We start from the raw sequence: 23,488 nt of genomic DNA, 5'->3' as shown, positions 1-23,488 counted from the left end.
TAGTCATGTTAAGTTTTAAAGGAAAGAGGAAGTTTTGTGGCACTTGGTGAAAAGCTGTCAGTGATACCACTTCTAGATTTTGAACTTTGTTGGGCCTCGCTCTCCTTTTCATTTACTCACAGTTTCAACCTTGCTGTGCTGCTCAGTTATGGAGGATGAAAAATGACTGAAATGTCAATATATATAAATATAGAAGTCAATACGGAAATGAATACATGAAAACAGAAACAGACAAATAAATAAGTAAATAATTAAATGCAGAAATAAATACAGAAAAGTTGTCGATTAAACAGGAAATGAATCAATAACAATCCTGTACTTATTTCTACATGTTTGCTCACTTTCATTTTTTTTTAGGATGGCCGAGCGGTCTAAGACGCTGCGTTCAGGTCATGGTCTCCCCTGGAGGCGTGGGTTCAAATCCCACTTCTGACATCATCTGTTTTCAGTACGAGACCTACAGTTTCCCAGTATGAAAAGTTTAGTTACCCAAAGCTGCTTGGCTAATGGTGCGCTTAGTTTATCAATTACCCCCAACTGGAGGAATCTCATCCACAGGTAGTCCACTCAGATGTTATGAGGTTGTTATCATTTGCTGGATAAGAAATAACTCATTTAATACAAGTGTGAATGCTTTTTGTAAGAGCAGTATGATGTAGAATATATATGCAGTCAAAATACCTCAATAATAATGAAAATAAATATATGATTCGCATTTTAAAAAGGCGTATTAGAGTATGTAAAATTGTGTTTTAACAGGTTTTGCTGTGAACCCAGGATCTTGTACATGCAAAGCACACACTCCACCACTAAACTACATCCCCTCATTCACTTATTAGGCTTTTATGGGTATTTGCACTGGTCCACGAGTGTCTCAGTACAGGATTGGGTCATTCACTTGTATCTATTATTAAAGAAGGTTGACAGTAATTATACATTCAGTTGTCAGTTTATTAGGTCCACCAAGCTAAAATGAATTGCCTAACACAACAGTCTCTTCTTCTCCTCATGAAGGTTATGATGTTCAGTTTGTGTTGAAACTGTTTAGAGAGATGTTGATATGGTGTTAACGTCACTGCCTCAGGGCCACCTGCTGCTCTGTCCTCTAGCAGCCAGTTTCAGCTGCCACCCAGGGCCCAGTCCCTGGAATATTTTACATTTTCATGCCCCAGTCAGTAGAGGGGAAATGTTTTACTTGTATTCTTGTATGGTCGTCATTATGAATAATCCTACATGTAGTTATTCTGAATCTCAGGACTTTTTTAATAATCTTTTACACGAGTCTGTTTAAGTAATGTGGACACCATGACAGTAAATACATTTGAATTGCGTTGCCTTTTCAATGGTAAAAAGATAGACAGCTCACATCTTCATGGTAACATCTGAAGAGTATTTAGCAGTGACCCTGTGGGCTGCTGTTACAGTACTGACTGTATAATGGTGTTCGCCATTTATTTATTTCTGAATTAATATGTAATGGTCCCTGACACTGATAGAATAAACCAGTGTACCAAATTAACTTGTAAAGGTGCTGTGTTCAGGTCATAGGCTCCCCTGTAGGTGTGGGTTTGAATCCTGACTCTGGAAACAACTGTTTTCCATTAGAGCAGCATCTTCACTTCATTCTAGTGATACCGCATGTTGGTCTCTGTGTGACACCAAGTTGCATACTTGTTACCTTGATCTGTGTAAGATTTGTATAAAATCAGAACAAAACTTGTTAGTTTACTAGCTTGGTTTTTTTTAGCTTTTCTCAAAACTAAGACTAAGTAAACTAACTAACTAAACTAAGAAATTCCAGCAGAGGGCAGGAAAGACCAGTGTACATGTGAAGGTGTATTTACTGTGAGTACTGCTTACACTGAGTTTACTAAACACATGTACACATGTATACACATATAAAGATGGTAGAGACCCTGTATGGAGGACTAAAATTACTTCTTCAGTCCCAAATGGTCTTTGGAGGAACGTATAGTTATCGTGTTTAATGAGAGAGTTGGTAGTGCGTGGTGTCTCCTCTTATCTCCTCTCGTCTCGTCTCCTTTCTCTCAAAGACAAACAGCAGATGAGGAGGACAACAGTCAGTACATTTGTTACCTGTTTTCATCATTGATGTTGCCACATTGCTGGATTGCATTACAGCTACTGTCACATGTTTTCACTGTGTGATGACATTAACATTAACTGTAACATCAACTGTAGCTTCTAACCAATTCATGTCATTGTTGCTCCACACTGTAGTATTGAAAAGAGGCCACTGCACCAGACTGATTGTAAAGGAATACTTTACCTGTGTGTTAATTCTTGATGATGTTTCAAAGTCCACTCTTCTTTAAAAGGTAAACCTTGTTTTCCTCTGCGTCCACCTCGAGCAGGTCTTGTTCGCTGGGGGGAGCTAAAGAAAGCCCAGGTGGGGTTAACATGCTCACTGGCCTCCATCTTGCTCTCCCTGTCTTTTCCTGCTTCTTCTATCAGCCTGTTCTTCCACGGCGTCCTGCCTGTCTTTGGTGGATCCGTAGCGGTTTGTCGGCTCTAACAGCTGCTCTTCTCCACAAGTGCTGAATGTGAATGCATAGAAATGTGACTGATTGGAATGAATATGACCACATGAGACTTTAAAGCAGTCAAGAGATTAGTTCGAAAAATACGCTTTGCTTCAACCCACATGCGTTTTTAATTCAAATGTATATAATGAATGATTTTGAGAACCATCTGTAGCATGTAAGAAGAAAGGCAGACAGCCAACCTGAAGGATATTTAAATAGTATTTCAAAAATACAAGACAAGCTCAAATCTGTTTGTTGTCTACAAAATGCTAATTATCAAACAGATTGAATTGGAAGCTGTTTAATGTGATTTTGTGTTTTATACATGTACTTTTAGCATCTATAATACTCTCTTTCATCATCATCATCATCATCATCATCATCATCATCATCATCATCATCATCATCATCAACATCCCTCTTTTCTGCCCAGTGTTGCTCCTGCATCAGAGGTCTCTCAGCTTCCCATCATTGTACAGTGTGAAAAACAGCCCAGGTAGTGAATGTTAACCATCAAATCCTCCAGCAGGTCAGATCTACAGTTAGTGACACGACTACACCACAATGCAGGCTATGGGGCGGCTGTGGCTCAGTGGTAGAGTGGGTCGTCCCTCAGTCAGAAGGTCAGGGGTTCGATCCCCAGCTCCTATGGGTCAACATGTCGAAGTGTCCTTGAGCAAGACACTGAACCCCAACTTGCTCCTGAAGCATGGCTTCAGAGTGTGAATGAGTATGAAAGAATAGTCTCCTCCAAATTACATTTCTCCTGTATGATTGATGTGTGAATGGGTGAATGAGGATGTCATGGAAAGCGCTTTGAGTAGTTGAAATAACTAGAAAGGCGCTATACAAATACAGACCATTTACAGACCATTTACCATATGCTATAAGCTGGGTTACTGAGCTATTTTAGCATTATATATTGTATATACATATATGTATATATATATATATATATATATACAGTGGGGCAAAAAAGTATTTAGTCAGCCACCAATTGTGCAAGTTCTCCCACTTAAAAAGATGAGAGAGGCCTGTAATTTTCATCATAGGTACACTTCAACTATGAGAGACAGAATGGGGGGAAAGAATCCAGGAAATCACATTGTAGGATTTTTAATGAATTAATTGGTAAATTCCTCGGTAAAATAAGTATTTGGTCACCTACAAAAAAGCAAGATTTCTGGCTCTCACAGACCTGTAACTTCTTCTTTAAGAGGCTCCTCTGTCCTCCACTCGTTACCTGTATTAATGGCACTTGTTTGAACTGGTTATCAGTATAAAAGACACCTGTCCACAACCTCAAACAGTCACACTCCAAACTCCACTATGGCCAAGACCAAAGAGCTGTCAAAGGACACCAGAAAAAAAATTGTAGACCTGCACCAGGCTGGGAAGACTGAATCTGCAATAGGTAAGCAGCTTGGTGTGAAGAAATTAACTGTGGGAGCAATTATTAGAAAATGGAAGACATATAAGACCACTGATAATCTCCCTCGATCTGGGGCTCCACGCAAGATCTCACCCCGTGAGATCAAAATGATCACAAGAACGGTGAGCAAAAATCCCAGAACCACACGGGGGGACCTAGTGAATGACCTGCAGAGAGCTGGGACCAAAGTAACAAAGGCTACCATCAGTAACACACTACGCCGCCCGGGACTCAAATCCTGCAGTGCCAGACGTGTCCCCCTGCCTAAGCCAGTACATGTCCAGGCCCGACTGAAGTTTGCTAGAGAGCATTCGGATGATCCAGAAGAGGATTGGGAGAATGTCATATGGTCAGATGAAACCAAAATAGAACTTTTTGGTAAAAACTCAAGTTGTCGTGTTTGGAGGAGAAAGAATGCTGAGTTGCATCCAAAGAACACCATACCTACTGTGAAGCATGGGGGTGGAAACATCATGCTTTGGGGCTGTTTTTCTGCAAAGGGACCAGGACGACTGATCCGTGTAAAGGAAAAAATGAATGGGGCCATGTATCGTGAGATTTTGAGTGAAAACCTCCTTCCATCAGCAAGGGCATTGAAGGTGAAACGTGGCCGGGTCTTTCAGCATGACAATGATCCCAAACACACCGCCCGGGCAACGAAGGAGTGGCTTCGTAAGAAGCATTTCAAGGTCCTGGAGTGGCCTAGCCAGTCTCCAGATCTCAACCCCATAGAAAATCTTTGGAGGGAGTTGAAAGTCCGTGTTGCCCAGCGACAGCCCCAAAACATCACTGCTCTAGAGGAGATCTGCATGGAGGAATGGGCCAAAATACCAGGAACAGTGTGTGAAAACCTTGTGAAGACTTACAGAAAACGTTTGACCTCTGTCATTGCCAACAAAGGGTATATAACAAAGTATTGAGATGAACTTTTGTTATTGACCAAATACTTATTTTCCACCATAATTTGCAAATAAATTCTTTAAAAATCAGACAATGTGATTTTCTAAATTTTTTTTTCTCATTTTGTCTCTCATAGTTGAGGTATACCTATGATGAAAATCACAGGCCTCTCTCATCTTTTTAAGTGGGAGACCTTGCACAATTGGTGGCTGACTAAATACTTTTTTGCCCCACTGTATATATATAGCACTGGGCTCCTCTCTATTCTCTATCCTCCTCTTCCTCTCCATCATCATGTTTCATGTCCGCTTAATGTCTGTTACTAACTTGCTATCTTCCCCGGAGCCTTTCTGTGATTTTCTCATCTCTCAGGTTCCTGTGGATCCTGGTCCTGCTGCTGTGGTTCTCTGGCTTCATGAATCACTGCTGCAGATCGTCGGCCACTCGTCACGTTTTTCAATATTACCATATTGCTAATTTATTAGTCACACTCCTATTGTTAGTGCTATAGTCGCTGTTAGTATGTTGGTTGCTGTTTGTGTCTCTCTCTCTGTCTCTCTCTCTGTCCAACCTCCACCCAACACGGACCCTGACAGAAAGCCTGGGTCTGTTCCAGGTTTCTTCCCGTTAAAGGGGAGTGCCACTGTTGCTCAATATGATATCTGATGCTGCTCATGTGGGGATTCTTGAATGCTTAATTTTGAATTCCTGAATTGTTGGGTGTCTCTCTTAATTAAAGAGTTTGGTCTAGACCTGCTCTTTAAGTAAAGTGTCTTGAGATAACGCTATTATGAATTGGTGCTGTATAAATAAAGATTGATTGATTGATTGATTGATTGATTGATTGATTGATTGATGAATGAAGAGCCATTTGGGAGCCGTAAGAGCCGGCTCTTCTAAGAGAGGCAGAGCCAAAAGAGCCGAATCTTTGAAAAGAGCCGGACTTCCCATCACTAGCGTCCTGACGTCCTGACGTCCTGACGTCCCTGACAACAACCATGCAGGAACCACAACGCCCCCTTGTGTCCTGTAGGGAAATAAACACAGTTGTTGGTTATTTGTCATTTATTGCATCTTTATTAATCACACTGGAGATATTGCACTGAAATGTTACTAGTGTTTACAATATAACACAGTCAAGTAACAGGGGCCTACCGAGTCCTCCACTTGTACTCTAACAGTTAAGTAGTAGTAGTCGGAGTAGTAGTAGTAGTTAAGTTCAGATTAAGTTTGATCCACTTACTGTGCTGTTCTCTGTGTGCAGGCCTGACAGCGCTGCAGACATTTGCCACTTGTTGCGCTATCTGCAGCACTGACATCAGCTTGACACAGACTTTCCCTGTCTTCTGAGGCCAAGAACCTGCACTCAGACAGGCCAGAAAGCAATATACATATCCAGTAACGGGCTCCACACCTCACTAGTCACCATGACCTACATGATAACACACCATCTGCACCACCCCTATAGGAGCTTTTGAGAAATGGCCCTGTTAACCATCCAAATCACAGATGACACTACAAGTCAGACAGTCCATCATCTACAGAGGTGGTAATTCTTCTAGTGAGTGTCGATGTGGCTGTCTGTTGCCTACAACAGGGAATGCACCGTCCTCCTTCACCCTCTTGTTCACTTATAACCATCTGTCTATTGTTATTGTGGTATGCAAGATGTCAAACTATAATACTCATATCATAGTCTTGTGCCATATATTCAAATAAGTTGCATAACAACACTTTGAAAGCAGTGATTCATTTCATGTGATTTAGCGTCCAGTGGCATTAAAAGTGAATTAAGATTTACTTTAATATACATTTTCTGAAATGTAACTAGCTATCCTGATCTTGTTGACTGGTCTTGGACACTAAAGCACAAAAGACAAACTAAATATTACATCTGTTTTTAGTTTTATTCTGGGCACTCACAGACTGTGTGGAGCATATAACGAAATTATTTTGGTATTTCTGAGCTTGTGGTGCCCTCTAGTGTTTGAAGAACCTTAAATGGACAAATAACTTGTGTGTAGCTTTATGTTGTGTTTAGAATTACATTAGTAACTATGGCATGTAAACAACATCAAAGAGCTTATTACAATTACTTTGCGCACATGGTGCAGAAAACGTTAAATGATGTCTTACATGGTAATGTTACAGGAAATCTTTATTTAAAAATGTTTTGCAAAACACAGTGTTCATCACTGTTTATCATGGAACGCCAAAAAAGAACAAAGTCCTTAAAATAATGTAACACATAATGACAAAAGGCAAAAAAAACTATTTCATTGTAAATATCAGAATAAACACAAAAATAAAAATAAATGAAAAAAATAAATGCAAGAGAGACATTTCAATGTGAGTGCAATATGAGTCAAAGGTCATCTAGAACAAATTTGTTGTATCAATGATGGAACATGCACAATCAAAGACACTATGTGTGAAACATTGTAAATTCTTACATAGTCATTAAAGTACACAATTTTTATTCAAAAGTTAATTTTAGCTATTTCATTTCATTGAACAATATCATTAAGTTGATTTATAACACATTCAGTTAAAGCAGAACATGACAAAAGGTAAAAGTTGAATTTCTTTTCAAATGTCACATGAATTCATTATAGAAAAAAAAGATCAATTTTCATTATTCAAAAATGACTCGTCCAGCTGTCCCCCTCGTCCCCATTTCCTGACTGCCTCTTCACTGTCAGTGTCCAATAAATGCATAAAATGCTCAAACATAACCTTAAAAAAGACATGTAAGCTACAGTGCAAATTTCATTTTATTTCTACAAGTTTTTCCTCAAACAGTTTCTGCTCCTTCTCAGAAAGATCATTTCCAATGAAGACTGTGTCCTCAGTTGTTTCAGGCTGCTCAGCAGACTCCGACCTCATGCAGTTTAGGAGAATGACCTGTGCAGACTTAGACTGAATGTCTTTCTTTGCACATTCTTTTTCAATGAGCTGCTGCAAGTCAAAGACTTTTTCCTTATCATCAAAGTCATCAATCATCAGCAAAACAGGGACATGTGGTAGATGCTCATCATGGTCATACATTAAAAGTTTGACTACTTGATCCGCTACCTCAGCAAAGTCAGCATTGCTGTCTCTAAGGACAGCACAACGGAATCTGTTCCGGAGAGCCCATAAAGTATGCATGGCCAAAGTTGTCCCACCACATCCAGGTATATGCATGAGGTTGAGCAACACACAGGCTTTTCTCAGGGAACACAAATCTGGTATGACTGTGTTCATGATGAAGTCAAACTTGTCTCGTTTGATAAATGGTGTGGATCCAGGCTGCTCTGAGAAATAGAAATTCCACCACCACACTTTTCCCCCTTTGTAGAAGTTCTCCTCCATGATAAGTTTGTCCTCGTTTCCTCTTTCACATTGGTTCACGCACAGGACCTCCAAAGTATTCAGGCTACGCTCCACTTTCTTTTCAAGAAGAACTTTGCTTCCCCCACCACAGGGTAGGAAACGTCTGGATTTACGTTTTTTTGACAGAAGACTGAGGATAGTTCCATTCACTTTGGCAAAACTGAGCTCATTTATGCATCTATTGGAGATATCTATTCCACACCGAGCATCGATGAGGTCCTTCCAGGAGGTAAATGCTTTTTCATTGTCACATATACAAAGGATTACCTCATTTTCAAGTCAAATTAATGCACATTTAATTATTTGTCAGTCATATGTAGTGTTGAAGTGTTATATAGCAACACATTGTAGCAATGCAGAACAACTTGAAGCAATAACTTTATCTTTAGGTGATCTTTAGCATTTCAATCTAATGTAACAGTCTTCAATCTAATGAACAGTTTAGTGGACTATGTTATAGAAAAATCTTCTCCTAAAATGCTAATCATCTCAACAGTTACTTACCTTCATTTCATCTTGATCTGCCATAATGGCGTTGGTTTCTTCTTGGCTAATGTAGATCACTAACCCTACAAAAATCATTTAAAAAGAGCAATTCACAATAGAGATCTAGACACTGTATTGCTAGTACATTAAACACAAAATGTCCTAGATTTCAGCTTTACCTTCATTTTTCATGATAATCCATGACAGTTGGCTCAATATTCACAAATCTTGACCATTAATGCTGCAAAAGATTAAAAAAAAAAATAGCTATTAATATAGAAGATGACAATTGTCTCAACATATTCAGGACTAGATATTCAACCAATACCTATATATTGGTTACCTAATAATACCTATCATTATCATCATCACCTACCATATCATTTTATCAACCAAACTGTGCTCTGAGGTCTGAGCATCAAAAACACAGCAAATTGCTACAGACCATTGTCATGGCAAATATTTTGACCTGTCAGTCACAAATGTTAAATGGTTGTTAAATGTTAATATTACTAATGGTGCTATTCTATTGACTAAGTATGGTATGTTCCAGAGCCATGGTATTGAGCATGCTGGCTTGGCCTTGAATTGGCATTATGATTGCTTTGTCAACCTCACGAGTGTTGGTCAAACAGGATATGAGCAGGGCATGTGCTAGATGCTAGAGGAGTGACAGGAAGTGGCATGTTGCTGTAAACACAACACATATGCATTTAGCACATGTGATGACCTGATAGGAGCTGTTACAGCTTGAAGGCTCAGTGGTAATTAAAGTCATAGGTAAAGTCAAAGGTTGTATGAGGTATTTATTCATAGTTGGTCTATTACCTACAGTAGATGTATGCACTGTTGTGGGTCAGAGAAGCAGAAAAACATACTTGAGCCACCTACAAAAAAAAAAAGGCTCTATTTTTTTTGGCTTGCTTCAAGTCACCAGACTCCATAGACATAAATAGTAATTTAACTTTGCAGAACACCTTACAGCTCTGGGGGCATGTTGACCATCTACTACAAGTGATACATGAACTATGTAAACTCACTGGCAGGTTTTCTTTAACTTGCTATCTTCCCCGGAGCGTTTCTGTGCTTTCTCATCTCTCAGGTTCCTGTGGATCCTGTGGATCCTGGTCCTGGCCCTGGCCCTGCTGATGTGGTTCTCTGGTTCCTGTGGGTCCTGGTCCCGGTCCCGCTGATGTGGTTCTCTGGTTCCTGTGGATCCTGGTCCTGGTTCTGCTGATGTGGTTCCCTGGTTCCTATGGATCCTGGTCCTGGCCCCGCTGATGTGGTTCTCCACCAGCCAATGGATGTGCGTCTGTCCAAGGCTACAGCCTGTCCGTCCTTGGGAGCTGGATCTCTCCTTCACTGTGGTGCTCCCGGAGGTTTCTCTTTTCCCACTGGGTTTTTTGAGTTTTTCCTTCCCGAAGAAGGAGGGTCATAAAGGGCAGGTGATGCCTCGGACTGATCCATCGGACTGATCCACTGGCCTCATCGACTGCTGGACTCTTTATTAGATTGTTTGTTCGCTTACACTTGTTTATTTCAGTGAACTTTGTAAAGCACTATGAGACACTCTGTTGTGATATTGGGCTATACAAATAAAATTGAATTGAATTGAATTGAATTTAACAAATCCTGAGTTTCTCTCGGTCTCCTCCATTTTAAAAAAACAGACCCAATGTTTTACTTCCTCATTGATTCAGCCCATTTAAAAGTACGTAGCGAAGTGCAGTAATTCGAGGAGCTTCACAGTATATCTGGATGGAACTGGATCAGATTGTGAGCTTACAATCATGTTACTATGTCTTTGATGTATGGGCTATATCTTTTTAATCTTCAACTATTTTACATCTTAAGTTGCTGGCCCCTGTGTTTTGTCCCCATCAGATTCAAGCTGAACAAATCCATTTCTCTTCATCCACTGGTTTTACCAGGTTTCTCAGGAAAAACGCACTCAGCTTGAGTCGGAGGTGAAATATATGTTGGCGCACAACATTGCAGAGCCATCCTGTTCTAGCTGGGCTTCCCCTTGCATGTTTGTTGGAAAGCCAGATCAAACATTCAGACCCTCTACAGATTTTCGCAAAGTAAATAAAATCACTAAGCCAGACTCCTATCCACTTCCTCGTATGGAGGATTGTGTGGATCAGGTTGGCACAGCGAAATGGGTCAGTAACTTTGATCTGTTAAAAGGTTACTGGCAAGTACCTTTATCAAAACGAGCTCGTGACATTGCTGCATCCCTCAGGCCTCTATTTTTGGTTTGGTGTGTGAACTCCCTCGCTTGTTGCAACCTGTGAGCCAGCGTTGTTCAAAAATGTCCTTTGATGTGTCATCACTTTGTGAAGTCATGTTCTGGAATATTGGACAAGCCGTTGATGCAGGCAAGTCTCTGCTCTCAGTGTGTCCAGACAAGTCAAGTGGGAAAAGAGCAAAGACAATCCGCATGTCCGTCCCTCCATCCAGCCATACATCCACCTATCCAGTCCTCATTACGGTCTGGTTTGGATCGGCCACCAAACAGGACAGGCAGAGTCTGCAGAGAGGATAATTGGGGCCGATCTGCCCTCCATCCAGGACTTGTACCTGTCCAGGGTCAGGAGGAGGGCAGGTAACATCTCTGCAGACCCCTCACACTCCGCACATAAACTCTTCAAACTCCTCCCGTCTGGTAGGCGCTACAGATCACTGTACACCCAAACCACCAGACACAGAGACAGTTTCTTCCCCCAGGCCGTCACCCTGATGAACTCGCACTAGCCTCAGAGTATCAGGATCCACTGTGCAATAGTTCCACACCCCTGCACATTTGCAACATTTTTGCACTGCAATTCTGCACTACACCTACCTCTATTGTACATACTGTTGTTAAAGAGTTCTATATTGTTTATATTGTCCTGTTTTTTTCCTATTGTTGTAGTTTATTTCTATTTTTCTCCTCACTCTACATAGAGAGTCAAGTTTCACAGAGTCAAATTCCTTGTTTGCCTGTTCAAACTTGGCCAATAAAGTTGATTCTGATTGTCATTACAGATGATGACTGAGGCATTATGATTCTCTTTTCTCTGTCTGTCTTCCATCTATCTCATTCTTAGGAATGCAACGGCTGACATTGTCCATAATGTCCTGCAGCTTGCACTGTGTGCATCCCTCCACCACCATCCCCAGTGAATCCAGACTTGTATCCAGCTCTGAACCAGCCTTATTAACCAGCTTCTCCAGCCGCCTGGTGAGTGTGAGCGTGAGTCCAGGGTTTTACCCCACCTCTCGCCCAATGTGATCTGGGAGCTCTCCTGCGACCCTTAAGGATAAGCGCTATAGATGGATGGATGAGTAGGATGTGTAAATGTAAAATATTCCAGAGATTGGGCTATTGGTGTTTGGTGAAATTGGCTGCTTGAGGAAGCCCAGAGGCAGTGATGTTAACACCATAACAACATCTCTCTAAGCAGTTTGAATATAAACTCAACTGTGTAACATTCATGAAGAGAGGAAGAGACTGTTGTGTTACACCATCAGTTTTAGCTTGGTGCATGTAATAAGCTGACAACTTAGTGTACAACTACTGTCAATTTTCTTTCATACACAACTTCCTCACCCTACCCTATCATGACTAGCCATAGAGGTAGGAAGACACTCATTGAGCAGTTGAAATACTCAAAACAAGAGAGGGGATGTAGCTCAGTGGTAGAGTGTGTGCTTTGCATGTACAAGGTCCTGGGTTCAATCCCCAGCATCTCCAACAAATTAACCCCTTGTTGCCGGTTGTCGCGAATTCGCCTCGGTCGTGATGCGGCAGAGGTGGCGTATGAATCCCACTAATGCCGGTTGAAGCATACTCCACACATGCCAAGGATCGTATTGGAAACACTTTGCCGGTTTTCAGCGGTCGGAGTGTAAACTACATCCGGTTCATGATGGCGGAAGTGCTTGCTCGGCAGCGCGCGTAAATTTTGGCGGCTTTATTCGGGATATTTTCCATATACGAGGTAAGTTGTGCAAAGAAAAAAATACATACCATATTATTGATTGCTTCTACTGCTGATATATCGGAATAGACAACATGTGACGAAATTTATGGAAGTTATTTGCAAATTTCGGCGTTTTCGCTACATTAGGCACTTAAGGCCAGAAATGAATGATAGTGTATTTTGGCGCAATACGGCCGAAATTCGAGTTCCTGTGCATGTATTTCAAATGCTTTGATAAATTTAGCTTCTAATTCATTTCTATAATTATTGTAAGATTCAAGATTCAAAGTGTTTATTGTCATGTGCACAGTATGGACAACATTTTTCCCTGTACAATGAAATGATTTGCTTTCCACAATGAATGCTAAGTACAAGTAGCAGTATAAAAGGTATTAACTAGATAAATACATTTATAAACAAGCACTATATAACTGTGCAGAAATAGAAATATAGACTATGTACAACTGAATGTGCAGAGTAAGTGTGCAACATTGAATTATGTGCAAAACAGATAATAAAAACAGCATTGCTGGGATATATTATGCAATTTCTTTTATTTATAGACATAACTAAATGGACGCATCAACGTTCTACAGGAAGCGAGCTGGTGGACTTCAAACCAGGGTTCCACCAGTCGAAAGTGATGACAGTTGTCTCAGTGACAGTGACAATAGTGACGAAGACTTCAGACTCACAGCAGATGATGAAAGCAGCAGTGATTACTCTGACAGCAGCCATGATGCACCTGCTAGCATGAGTGCTACTGGTCCTAGCAGTCAATCAGCTGCTACTGCAGGGAGAAGACGGCAGAATGAGGAAGACCCCCACAGCAGCCATGATGCACCTGCTAGCATGAGTGCTACTGGTCCTAGCAGGCAATCAGCTGCTACTGCAAGGAGAAGACGGCCAAAGGTAGTGTGGGAGACGGTGCAGCAATGCAAATCTGCAAAAGACACTCCAATTTGGCAAGGTGCTCTTCTCGGTGTTGATGAAGCCAGAGAGCCCATTCAGTACTTCAGAGACTTTTTTGATGCTGATCTTCTGGATGTTATTGTACAGCAGAGTAATCTATATTGCACACAAAACAACCCAAATAATGCCCTCAAATTGGATCAAAATGAATTGGAGCAGTTTATTGGCACTCTAGTGTACATGAGTATTGTACATGTACCGAGGTCAAGAATGTACTGGTCCAGTGAATGTCGAGTAGTGCAGGTGGCTGATGTGATGTCTCGAGACAGATGGGGAGAAATAAAAAAATTCATTCATTTTAATGACAACAGCAGCATGGCAGCCAACAGTGACGACAAGCTTTTCAAAATCAGGCCAATTGTTGATTCACTTCTCCAAAAATTTCAGGTTCTCCCTCAAGATCAAATGTTGTGTGTGGATGAACAAATGGTCCCTTTCAAAGGTAGATCCAGCCTTAAGCAATATATCCCCAAGAAGCCACACAAATGGGGATACAAAATCTTTGTGCTATGTGACACAAAAGGCCTGGTGCATTCATTTGACATATTTACAGGGAAAATTGATCCTGTGCCTGGAGAACCTGACATTGGTGCAAGTGGCAACATTGTCCTAAAGCTTGCACAAGTTATTCATGGTGCTATCAACCACTTGTTGTATTTTGACAACTGGTTTTCTTCTTTGGATTTGTTTGCTGCTCTTGCAAACAAGGGGATCCCAGCCCTTGGAACTGTGCAGCAAAGTCGTCTGCAAGGGTGCAGTTTCAGCACAAACGCTGAAATGAAGAAGAAGGGAAGAGGGACACTGGAAGAGAAACAGGCTGTGGTAGATGGTGCAGAAATGAGAGCAGTCAAATGGTTTGACAACAGAGGGGTGATTGTTGCCAGCACTTTTGCCAGTGCCCAGCCTGTCTCTAATGTAGAAAGATGGGACAGAAAGTTGAAGAAGAGGGTGTCTGTGGAATGCCCAAGCATGATCAGCCTGTACAACAAGTTCATGGGCGGCGTTGATGCTCTTGATGCACTAATTGCTTATTATCGCATCCAGATAAGATCAAAAAAGTACTACCATAGGTTCTTTTTTCATCTTGTGGATATGGTCATTGTAAACAGCTGGCTGCTATATCGACGTGATTGTGATTCACTGGGTGTTCCAAGAAAGCAGCAGAAGGATTTGCTTGCTTTTCGAACATCGATAGCACAGGCACTCTGCATGCAAGGCAAGGATATGTCTAGGAAGAAGAGGGGGCGGCCTTCATCAGATGTTGAAAGGGAATTCCACAGGAAGAAACACAGAGGTCCAGCTAAGGCGATTCCAACACTGGAAGTTCGTTCAGATGCTGTGAGTCAGGGCTGCAAAGCTGAAAATGGCCAAATTGTATTATATTATATTGTATTCTATTATATTACATTGTATTCTATTATATTATATTGTATTCTATTATATTACATTGTATTCTATTATATTATATCCTATTCAAATGTTCCAAGTGCAATGTTCACCTGTGCCTTTACAAGAACTGCTGTCAAAAATGAGAAACTATTTGCTGCACAGTCCCAAAGGCTGTATTGTATTATATTCTATTCTATTGTATTCTATTCTATTCTATTCTATTGTATTTTATTATATTGTATTGTATTCTATTATATTGTATTCTATTCTATTCTATTATATTGTATTCTATTCTATTATATTGTATTCTATTCTATTCTATCCTATTCAAATAGGACTGCTGTAAAGAATGAGCAAAACTGTTTGCACAGTCCCAAAGGCTGGTATCCCCTTGTACGCAAGAGGAAAAGGGATTTTGAAGTATTAAGCTGTTTTTGAAATACTGTGATTGTACAGCAATGATTGTATATATACTATGTTGTTATTCAATTTTGATTCAGTGGTCCAAAGTGGGCGGCAAAGCTGCAAACGCCCAAATTGTATTGTATTTTATTGTATTTTATTCTATGCAAATGTTCAAAGTGCAATGTTCACTTGTGCCTTTACAAGAACAATGCTGTTATTCAAATTCAAAGCCAGAAATTGCAATAGCAGCATAAATAAAATAATCTTTATACCTCAGACTGGACAATGTGTTTAACTTCTATTTTGTCCAATCATGCCTAATGTCGCTAATTTGCATCATACCTAAATGTATATCAATTTTATGTGCAATATTTAAATTAACAATCTCCACTTAATGTAGCATCTGCTTGAATGCAAAAACACAAGTAATTGATTTTTTTATATAATTGTAAATAAATTCAGGCAGTAAGGGGTTAATGTTTAGCACAAAAAGCCCTTACACCACAGCTGTGCTGTGTGTCATTAAATCAAAATAGTTAGCCATTTGTCTTTATCTGTCTGCCAATCCATATGTCCATCTCTCCATCCAGCCATACATCCACCTATCCAGTCCTCATTACAGATGATGACTGAGGCATTATGATTCTGTATTGTCTGTCTGTCTGTCTTCCATCCCATTCTAGGGAATGCAACGGCTGACATTGTCCATGATGTCCTGCAGCTTGCACTGTGTGCGTCCCTCCACCACCATCCCCAGTGAATCCAGACTTGTATCCAGCTCTGAGCCAGCCTTATTAACCAGCTTCTCCAGCCGCCTGGTGTTCTCAGCTGGTGAGTGTGAGCGTGAGTGGTTGTCTGTGTCTATGTATTGACCCTGTGATTGACTGTTGAGGAGTCCAGGGTTTTACCCCACCTCTTGCCCAATGTCAACTGGGAGCTCTCCCGCAACCCTTAAGGATAAGCGCTATCCAGAGATTGGGCCCTTGGTGCCGGATGAGACTTTTCACAAAAGGTCCTTTGATGTGTCATCACTTTGACAAGTCATGTTCCGGAATGTTGGATAAGCCTTTGATGCAGGCAAGTCTCTGCTCAGAGTGTGACCAGACAACTCAAGTGGGAAAGGAGCAAACATGAAGCAAACAGGTTTTGATGAAAGTCACTGATTCCCAAATACTTTGTACGTTTCAAACGGTAAGCTGATAATTTCAATCGATCCTTTTGTTTATCTGTTCATCTATTGGTCTGTCCACCCGTGTGTCCAATTGTACTGAATGAGGTATCTCAGGAACGCATTCATTTTCATGATTCAAATTCTGCACAAACCTTTCCATTTGGACTGAACAATGGCAGCCGTTGTGAGAGTCATTATGTCTTTGGGTTGTCTGCCAATCCGCATGTCCGTCCCTCCATCCAGCCATGCATCCACCTATCCAGTCCTCATTACAGTCTGGTTTGGATCAGAAAAACCCTTATGGGTGTCCAGAGAAGCTGTTGTCGGATCAGGGCCCGGCCTTTGAGTCGCAGCTTATTCGTGAGCTGTGCACAGTGTATCGGTGTAGGAAGATCCGGACCACACCATATAGGCCCCAGGGAAATGGAGCCTGTGAGAGATGGAACCAGACCCTACTTCACCTGATGAACACCTTGACACCAGCTGATCAACAGAGGTGGGTGGAACATCTACCAGACTTGGTCCAGGCTTACAATAGCACTCCACACAGTAGCACAGGGTTGGCCCCCTTCTTTGTGCTATTTGGCCGCCATCCCCGCTTACCTATAGACCAGAGCTGGGGGGTGGATGGTAGTTGGGATACGGGAGGAGCCGGAGAATGGCTCCACGCCCACCGCCAAAGGCTACAGGAAGCCATCAAGGTGGTCAAGCAGCAGGCGGGATTGAGACAGGAACAGGACCAGCGCCGATGCAACCGTCGAGTGAGGGGGCTGCCCCTGTTGCCAGGTGAGAGGGTCCTTGTACGGAATTTTAGACGAAGGGCCAAAGGGAAGTTGGGTCCATATTGGGACCCACATCCACAGGTGGTGGTATGCCAGCCGGACCCCCAAGGGCCAGTATACAAGGTGCGCCCTGAAGGTGGCGAAGGACCCATCCGCATCCTGCATCGTTGCCATCTGCGTTGCTGCCCCCCTGGATGCAATCCACGACCTCCGGAGATCGTAGGTGAGCGGGTTGGTAGGGCAGGTCAGGGGGTGGTCCCAAGGTCAGAGGGGCGGGTGTTGGGCTGGCCCGGTAAGTTGTCAAGGGTGGTTCCTGAAGGGGATGGGGAAATTCCATTGGGGGTTCCTGAACCAGTGCTGAGGCAGGAGGGGGCTGGGGTCCCAGAGCAAGCTGGGGTGAGGGAACAGCTAATAGAACCATCAGTTCCTAGGAGGTCACAGAGGGCTAACTTTGGGGTTAAGCCGGCCCGATATGGGCAGTAGATAGTCGGGACGACCATCGTTTTAGTGTGGGGGAGTGTCACATCCCAGCCAGGGATGTGTGTTGTTGTCGTGTTTTGGTTGTGTCCACAGAGGGTGATGAGGGGGAAGGGTGTGTGCTTGCCTGCAGCCCTGCCCATTAATTGGCAATCAGTAGCCAGCTGCGGAGGATTTTGGCTGGCTGCTGAGCAGGACAAAGGGAGGAGACACTCTGGCACTCGAGCAGAGAGAGCAGAGCAGAACAGAGGAGAGCAGAGCACAGGTGGAGTGACCAGAACCAGGATGGCAGCGGAGAGGGACTGGTGCCTCTGGGCCGTGTGTGTTCGTTGGCTGCCTACATACTGCTTTTCCTTCTTGGTCTCTCCCCCGTTCCCTCTCCACCTTTCTCCCCCTGTCGGTGTTGTGTGTGTCTGTGTGTCACTGTCTAGAACCGGTTCTGACCCAGGAAGACTGGGAGATGCAGGAGAGTGGGAGTTCTGGGCCACGCACTGAGGGTCCGGCTGCCCCTTTCACCGCCCCTGGGCGAGAGGCGCAATTGGCTGAGTGAGGGGAACAGCCTGAGGGCCCACACTGCTGATACAGGAACTGCTTACTGTGAGCCAAGGACGTCTGTTGGAATGACGCACATGCAGGGAGGACATTAGGCCTCACCAGGAGCAGCCCTGGACGGACTTGGGGTGCCCAAGTAGGGGAAACTGGACTGGTTGGGGTTTGTGTTCTTTTTGGTTGCTCCGCTGGGGGAGTGGGCCTCGTGGGCGGCCAGGGGCGAGCCGCCAGTCCCCCCAGACGGAGCTAATTATTTAATTTGTTTGTCTATCTGTCTGTCTGTCCATCTGTGTGTGGGTTCCCCCCCCCCCCCCTTCTGGTTACGGGTGTACAGGTGGTTACAGCACACTGCCAGCAGCATAGTGTGGGTTGCGGTGACTTTACTGTGTGGTTATGAATTGTGTGTGCGGTGCCACTGTAATGCAAATGCTCTGAAACCTTTTTACTCACGTGTGTTTTCTATAGACTGTTAGAACTGCCTGGCTAGTGTGTCTGCTGATTGTGATGGTCTGACGAGTGTACCAAGAGGGGGGGCCAAATAAACGGTTAAACTGCATCCTGTTTGATTCATGTTGCTGGTGGCCGGGGATCCGATAAGGACCTAATAAGGGAGTGGGCCCGGGTCACGACACATACCTTCATGAACTTGATCAGGCGGCCAGCAGCATCCACTGTACTAATCTTTGAAGACTTCCTTCCCTTTGATGTTGGTGGTAACAAGTGAGGTAGTAAGAGGATGCCAGCCACCTCACAGTCCCATCCTTTGAAATAACAATCAACACCAGAGGAATTAGTAGTTATGTTAAATATGTGATTTGAAATAAAGGGGTAAATTTAGGGGTACATAAGGGATACATTTACACTTACCATCATTATCTGATCCCTGCTGTGCAGACAGAAGTAGCTGATCCACCTGTGCAGCCTGAGTTAGATTTTTGCAATCTGCGATGATCCTCGGCTTGAAGAATGTTGGCCACTTTGCTAGGAATTTACCAGCCACTTCCTCACCAAAGAGCATTGTGAAGTCCTGGTCAATCTTAAACACAAAACACGACATAAAACACATTAGGGAGCAAAAACATATCACAACCACAAAGCTGTCTATAATTCATTGTATTTTTTACCAAGCCTGGTGTATCCAGGAATCTTGGGAAAAGGTCTAAGACAGTGGAGGCAGTGGCAGGATTTTGAACCACCTCTTGCCGGTGCTTGAATGTTGCCCTCATTTTGTCTTTGACAAGTTTGGTGTCAGTTGAGTGCCTCATCACCGAAATTGCTTCTTTGCATTCATCACCTGACAACTGCCTTACATTTGTGGGAATGCTGCGAGGACTCTTAGGGACGTTTTGGAAAGTCGGCTTGGATTTCTTGACCTCTTCAGCAAAGTTGCGCTGCACAGTTTTTAACCTCCATGCCAGGTAACCAGAACCACTCTGGTGATCATAGAAATGTTCCTGTTTATTAAAAAAAAACAACTGATTCCCTCAAACGCATCATGGAAAAAGACAGTAGCACAGACAACGCTTTCAAAAGATAGATAGCATGGATCGATCTTAATGTCAATACTTACATAACTATTCTTTGAATCTGGATCCTTCAAGTTGGGGAACATTGTTGTAATGCCAAGTGCGTACATAGTACGGACATTCAACGGACGGACCCTCCTAAGAGAGTAAGAGACAGATGCATTATCAAAATGATACTTAACTCCAAAACAGTAACTTTCATATCAGTTACATTGTTAGCCATGTCTAGTCAAATTTCTCCATTAAGGAACATTTAAAATTCAGAACATAAGCAAAAACAAAGTAATTTGTGAACATTCACGTACCCATGACCCTCTACCATGTCTGCCACAAGCATGTTCACCATCTCTCTTCTTGTACCATCAGCAAGGCACTTGGTTCTCTCATATTCTTTGAATATTTTGTCACCACCTGGCTTTGAATGCAGGCCTCTGAAGCAGACTCCTCAACACTGTTGTCTAAGAACACACAGAACACACATACTAAACAATTAATTCTGAAACAAATATAATACTGCAATTTCTTACTGTCGCACTCTTCAGTGAACGCCTTCAAAGACAACTCTGATGACTTCACAAGTTCATCAAATATGTCGGAGTCCACTTCCACTCCTGCAGAATCTTTCAGAATCAAGGCAGTAGAACCTGGCAAATTGAATTTTGCCAGCACTAAAACAGAAAAGATAATGTGACTCAGGGTTTTAACAAAAATACATTAAAACTGTTCTTAAGTACAGTACTTCAGTACTTTCTACCACTACACTCAAATTACCTCCTTGTAAAAATGCCTGATAATCGTACACTTCCTCAGTCTGTGGAACCCTGACCCATTTCTTCACCTCCTTATACTCCACAGGAACCAGCATATCGCCACCTTCAAAGAAAAGTATGACAAACATACTACCATAAAATTAAAATCTTCCATATAGAAGGCATTACCTCAACTGCTGATAGTACTAGGGCAAACTTCACTAAACATAAAGCTAATCAGAATATCACCATCTATTAGTTGGATGGGTTATATATTTTCTACTCCAGGCACTTCAGGAGGCTAGTTCGGGTCACGGTGGCGCAGCACGTCTACGACACAGGCTCCGTGAACAGCTGCAGTTTTCATAACTTTTCCCTTCTTTAATTCTTAACTTTGAACTTTTTGACTTCACTTGTTCACTTGAGTCCCTTGTTCACTCTGTTTGCGGCTCCTGCCGTGGGTTGCAATGGGGCTCCGGGCGGAGTCCATCTGCAGCAACAACCCATGGCGTTTGTAAACAAACAAACAACATGGCGGTGTTGTCCTACACCAGAGACGCGCTGTGGGCCCTCCGCTCAACAGGCTGCACACCACCCCCCGACCTGCCGGAGGAGATTCAGCAAGCAGACCCGGGGAGACGCCGCCGGAGGAGAGGACAACGAGGTGGAGTACGCCAAAGACTCCGGAGGAGAGGATGCAGACCAGCGTCGCTGTTGCTCGGCAACGTGAGGTCCTTAAAGAGCAAGTTGGATGAGCTGCGGAGCCTCACCTCAGCCTGCCGCGAGCACCGGGACGCCTGCGCCATGGTGTTCACAGAGACATGGCTCCACAGCGACATCCCAGACTCTCTGTGTGAGATCGAGGGATTCTCACTCATTCATGCTGACAGGACGGAGACGGAGACTGCTGCTGCACTTTTTTATTTAATTTTAATTTTATTTCTTTCTATTCTGTTGTTTTTCTTTATTGTAAACTGCAGCTGGACGGAGTACAGGAAAAAGTTCCCCAAGGGGAAATAAAAGTATATCGTATCATATCGTACTCATTTTCACTGAAAATAGAAAGAAAGTCAACATACCCGCGTCTCCTCTCCAAAACTGCGCCACGGGGATGTGAAATGGCGGCCTTCTCCTCGTGTAACAGGCTTTCTAGTTCACCATATAGTCCATACAGGTTTTGGGAATTGCAAGTTAAAAAAGAGAAACAAAATACGTTTACTGAAAATGATGGATATTAGAAGGCAATATATATTATATTCAAAATGCCAGAATGTGATAAATAAATTAGCTACCTGACCTTGGATAGAGCTACTAGTACATCTTGCACATGCTAGCATCATGCACTTCGACAGAAAGTATTTAAAATGGGCATGTGACACTCAAATCTTAAATATCTCTATACCAATGCAATTGCGTTTACATTGAGTAATATTACGCTTGCTAATATGAACGTAAAACTCAAATTTCATTAAGTAAAACTTACCGTGGCAGGAATATAAAATGGCGACGGCAGAGCACTTCTTCACCAGATATCACTGAAAATGTGGGTGTGGCCAGTTTTACACTGGGAGTGTTACTGTTGACCTGACGACCAAAATCCACACTAACACTCTCAGGAATTGACACTAGAGGTGTTAGTTTGGATCGATGAAGTGTTAAAATAACTCTGAAGTTCTTAAATTTACACTAACACTGAAAAATTAACACTGACAGATTTGCTGTGTAGTCTTCGTCGGCGTTCCCGGGCTCACCAGGGGTCCCCCCGGGATTACCGCACAGGAAAACAATAAAGTGGTGCTGTCTTTCCAACACCAGCAGGCTTTCTCAACCAGGCATGCTCCCTTTTTTTTTTTTTCAGTCAAACAAGCGCTACTTTAGTTTTCAGTAATTTCCTGATTGATGTCTGGGAAATGCTGAATTTTACAGTGTGTGACGTGAATCCAGGAAGGTCTCTCTGCAATCTTAACTGCCGTAGGAGTAGATATGATTACCTGGAATGGTCCAAGCCAGCGTTCCTCCCTCCACACACGTCTCTGAATATTCTTAACAAAAATCCAGTCCCCAGGTTTTAGTTGTGGTTTTGGCTGGTCCTCTTTTCCTGGAGACACAACAGAGAGACGGAGAGTTTTAATGTTTTCTTTTGTTTGCAGAGTTTTTAGCATGTGTTCAACCAGTGTCACATTTTCAGACTTATTATCAGACAATTGGGAGAATTCAGGAAGAGTGAATGGTTTATTAAAAACACATTCAAATGCAGTTAATCCAGTTGATCTGACAGTTGTGTTTATTACTAGTCTAACTATATCTAAACAATACAGCCAATCTTTTCCTGTGTCTGCCATACACTTAGACAGGTGTTGCTTTATTGTCCCATTCATTCTTTCTACAAGGCCTGCACTTTGTGGATGATAAGCTGTATGATGTTTTACATTTATTCCAAATCTACTCATTGCTTCATGTACTGGCTTTCCAGTGAAATGTGTTCCATTATCACTACAGATTATCCGCGGAATACCAAATCGTGGGATGATAGCTTTGGTTAGAATATCTGCAGTGGTTCTGGCATCTGCAGATTTCACAGGGAATATTTCAGTCCATTTTGAGAACTGATCAATGATCACTAGACAATATTTGAAACCCTGACATGGAGATAATTCAATGTAATCCATGTTCAGGACTTCAAAGGGTGCGTTTGGAACAGGAAATGAGCCTTGTCTCGTTCTCATGGCTCCTTGAGCATTGTATTTCGAACATATCAGAC

General features: G+C 42.6%; 1 protein-coding gene and 1 non-coding gene across 2 annotated transcripts; both read left to right on the top strand.

Moving 5' to 3' along the window:
• The first annotated feature begins 12,406 nt into the window (after nt 1-12,406).
• Nucleotides 12,407-12,478, top strand: trnaa-ugc (transfer RNA alanine (anticodon UGC)). The gene has a single exon. It is a non-coding gene; the product is annotated as a tRNA-Ala (tRNA).
• An 802-nt stretch (nt 12,479-13,280) lies between these two features.
• LOC139205256 (piggyBac transposable element-derived protein 3-like) lies at nt 13,281-18,453 on the top strand. The gene is made up of 5 exons (XM_070835419.1): nt 13,281-13,427; nt 13,524-15,017; nt 16,977-17,076; nt 17,254-17,718; nt 18,335-18,453. The coding sequence occupies exons 1-5, from the start codon at nt 13,281-13,283 to the stop codon at nt 18,451-18,453; spliced, it is 2,325 nt and encodes a 774-aa protein (XP_070691520.1).
• The last annotated feature ends 5,035 nt before the right edge of the window (nt 18,454-23,488 follow it).

This window comes from Pempheris klunzingeri, chromosome 8 (assembly GCF_042242105.1).
Source record: "Pempheris klunzingeri isolate RE-2024b chromosome 8, fPemKlu1.hap1, whole genome shotgun sequence".
NCBI classification, from domain to species: Eukaryota; Metazoa; Chordata; class Actinopteri; order Acropomatiformes; family Pempheridae; genus Pempheris; species Pempheris klunzingeri.
The sequence above is the reverse complement of the archived record's forward strand: the minus strand, read 5'-3'. Positions and strand labels throughout refer to the sequence as shown.

What these genes read in the sequence shown, in the direction of transcription:
- LOC139205256 (XM_070835419.1), top strand. Translation starts at nt 13,281, where the DNA reads ATGGACGCATCAACGTTCTACAGGAAGCGAGCTGGTGGACTTCAAACC. An exon ending in ATGATGAAAGCAGCAGTGAT is followed by an intron (nt 13,428 to 13,523) that starts TACTCTGACAGC and finishes CGGCAGAATGAG; the next exon opens with GAAGACCCCCACAGCAGCCA. An exon ending in GCGGGTGTTGGGCTGGCCCG is followed by an intron (nt 17,719 to 18,334) that starts GTAAGTTGTCAA and finishes GTCACTGTCTAG; the next exon opens with AACCGGTTCTGACCCAGGAA.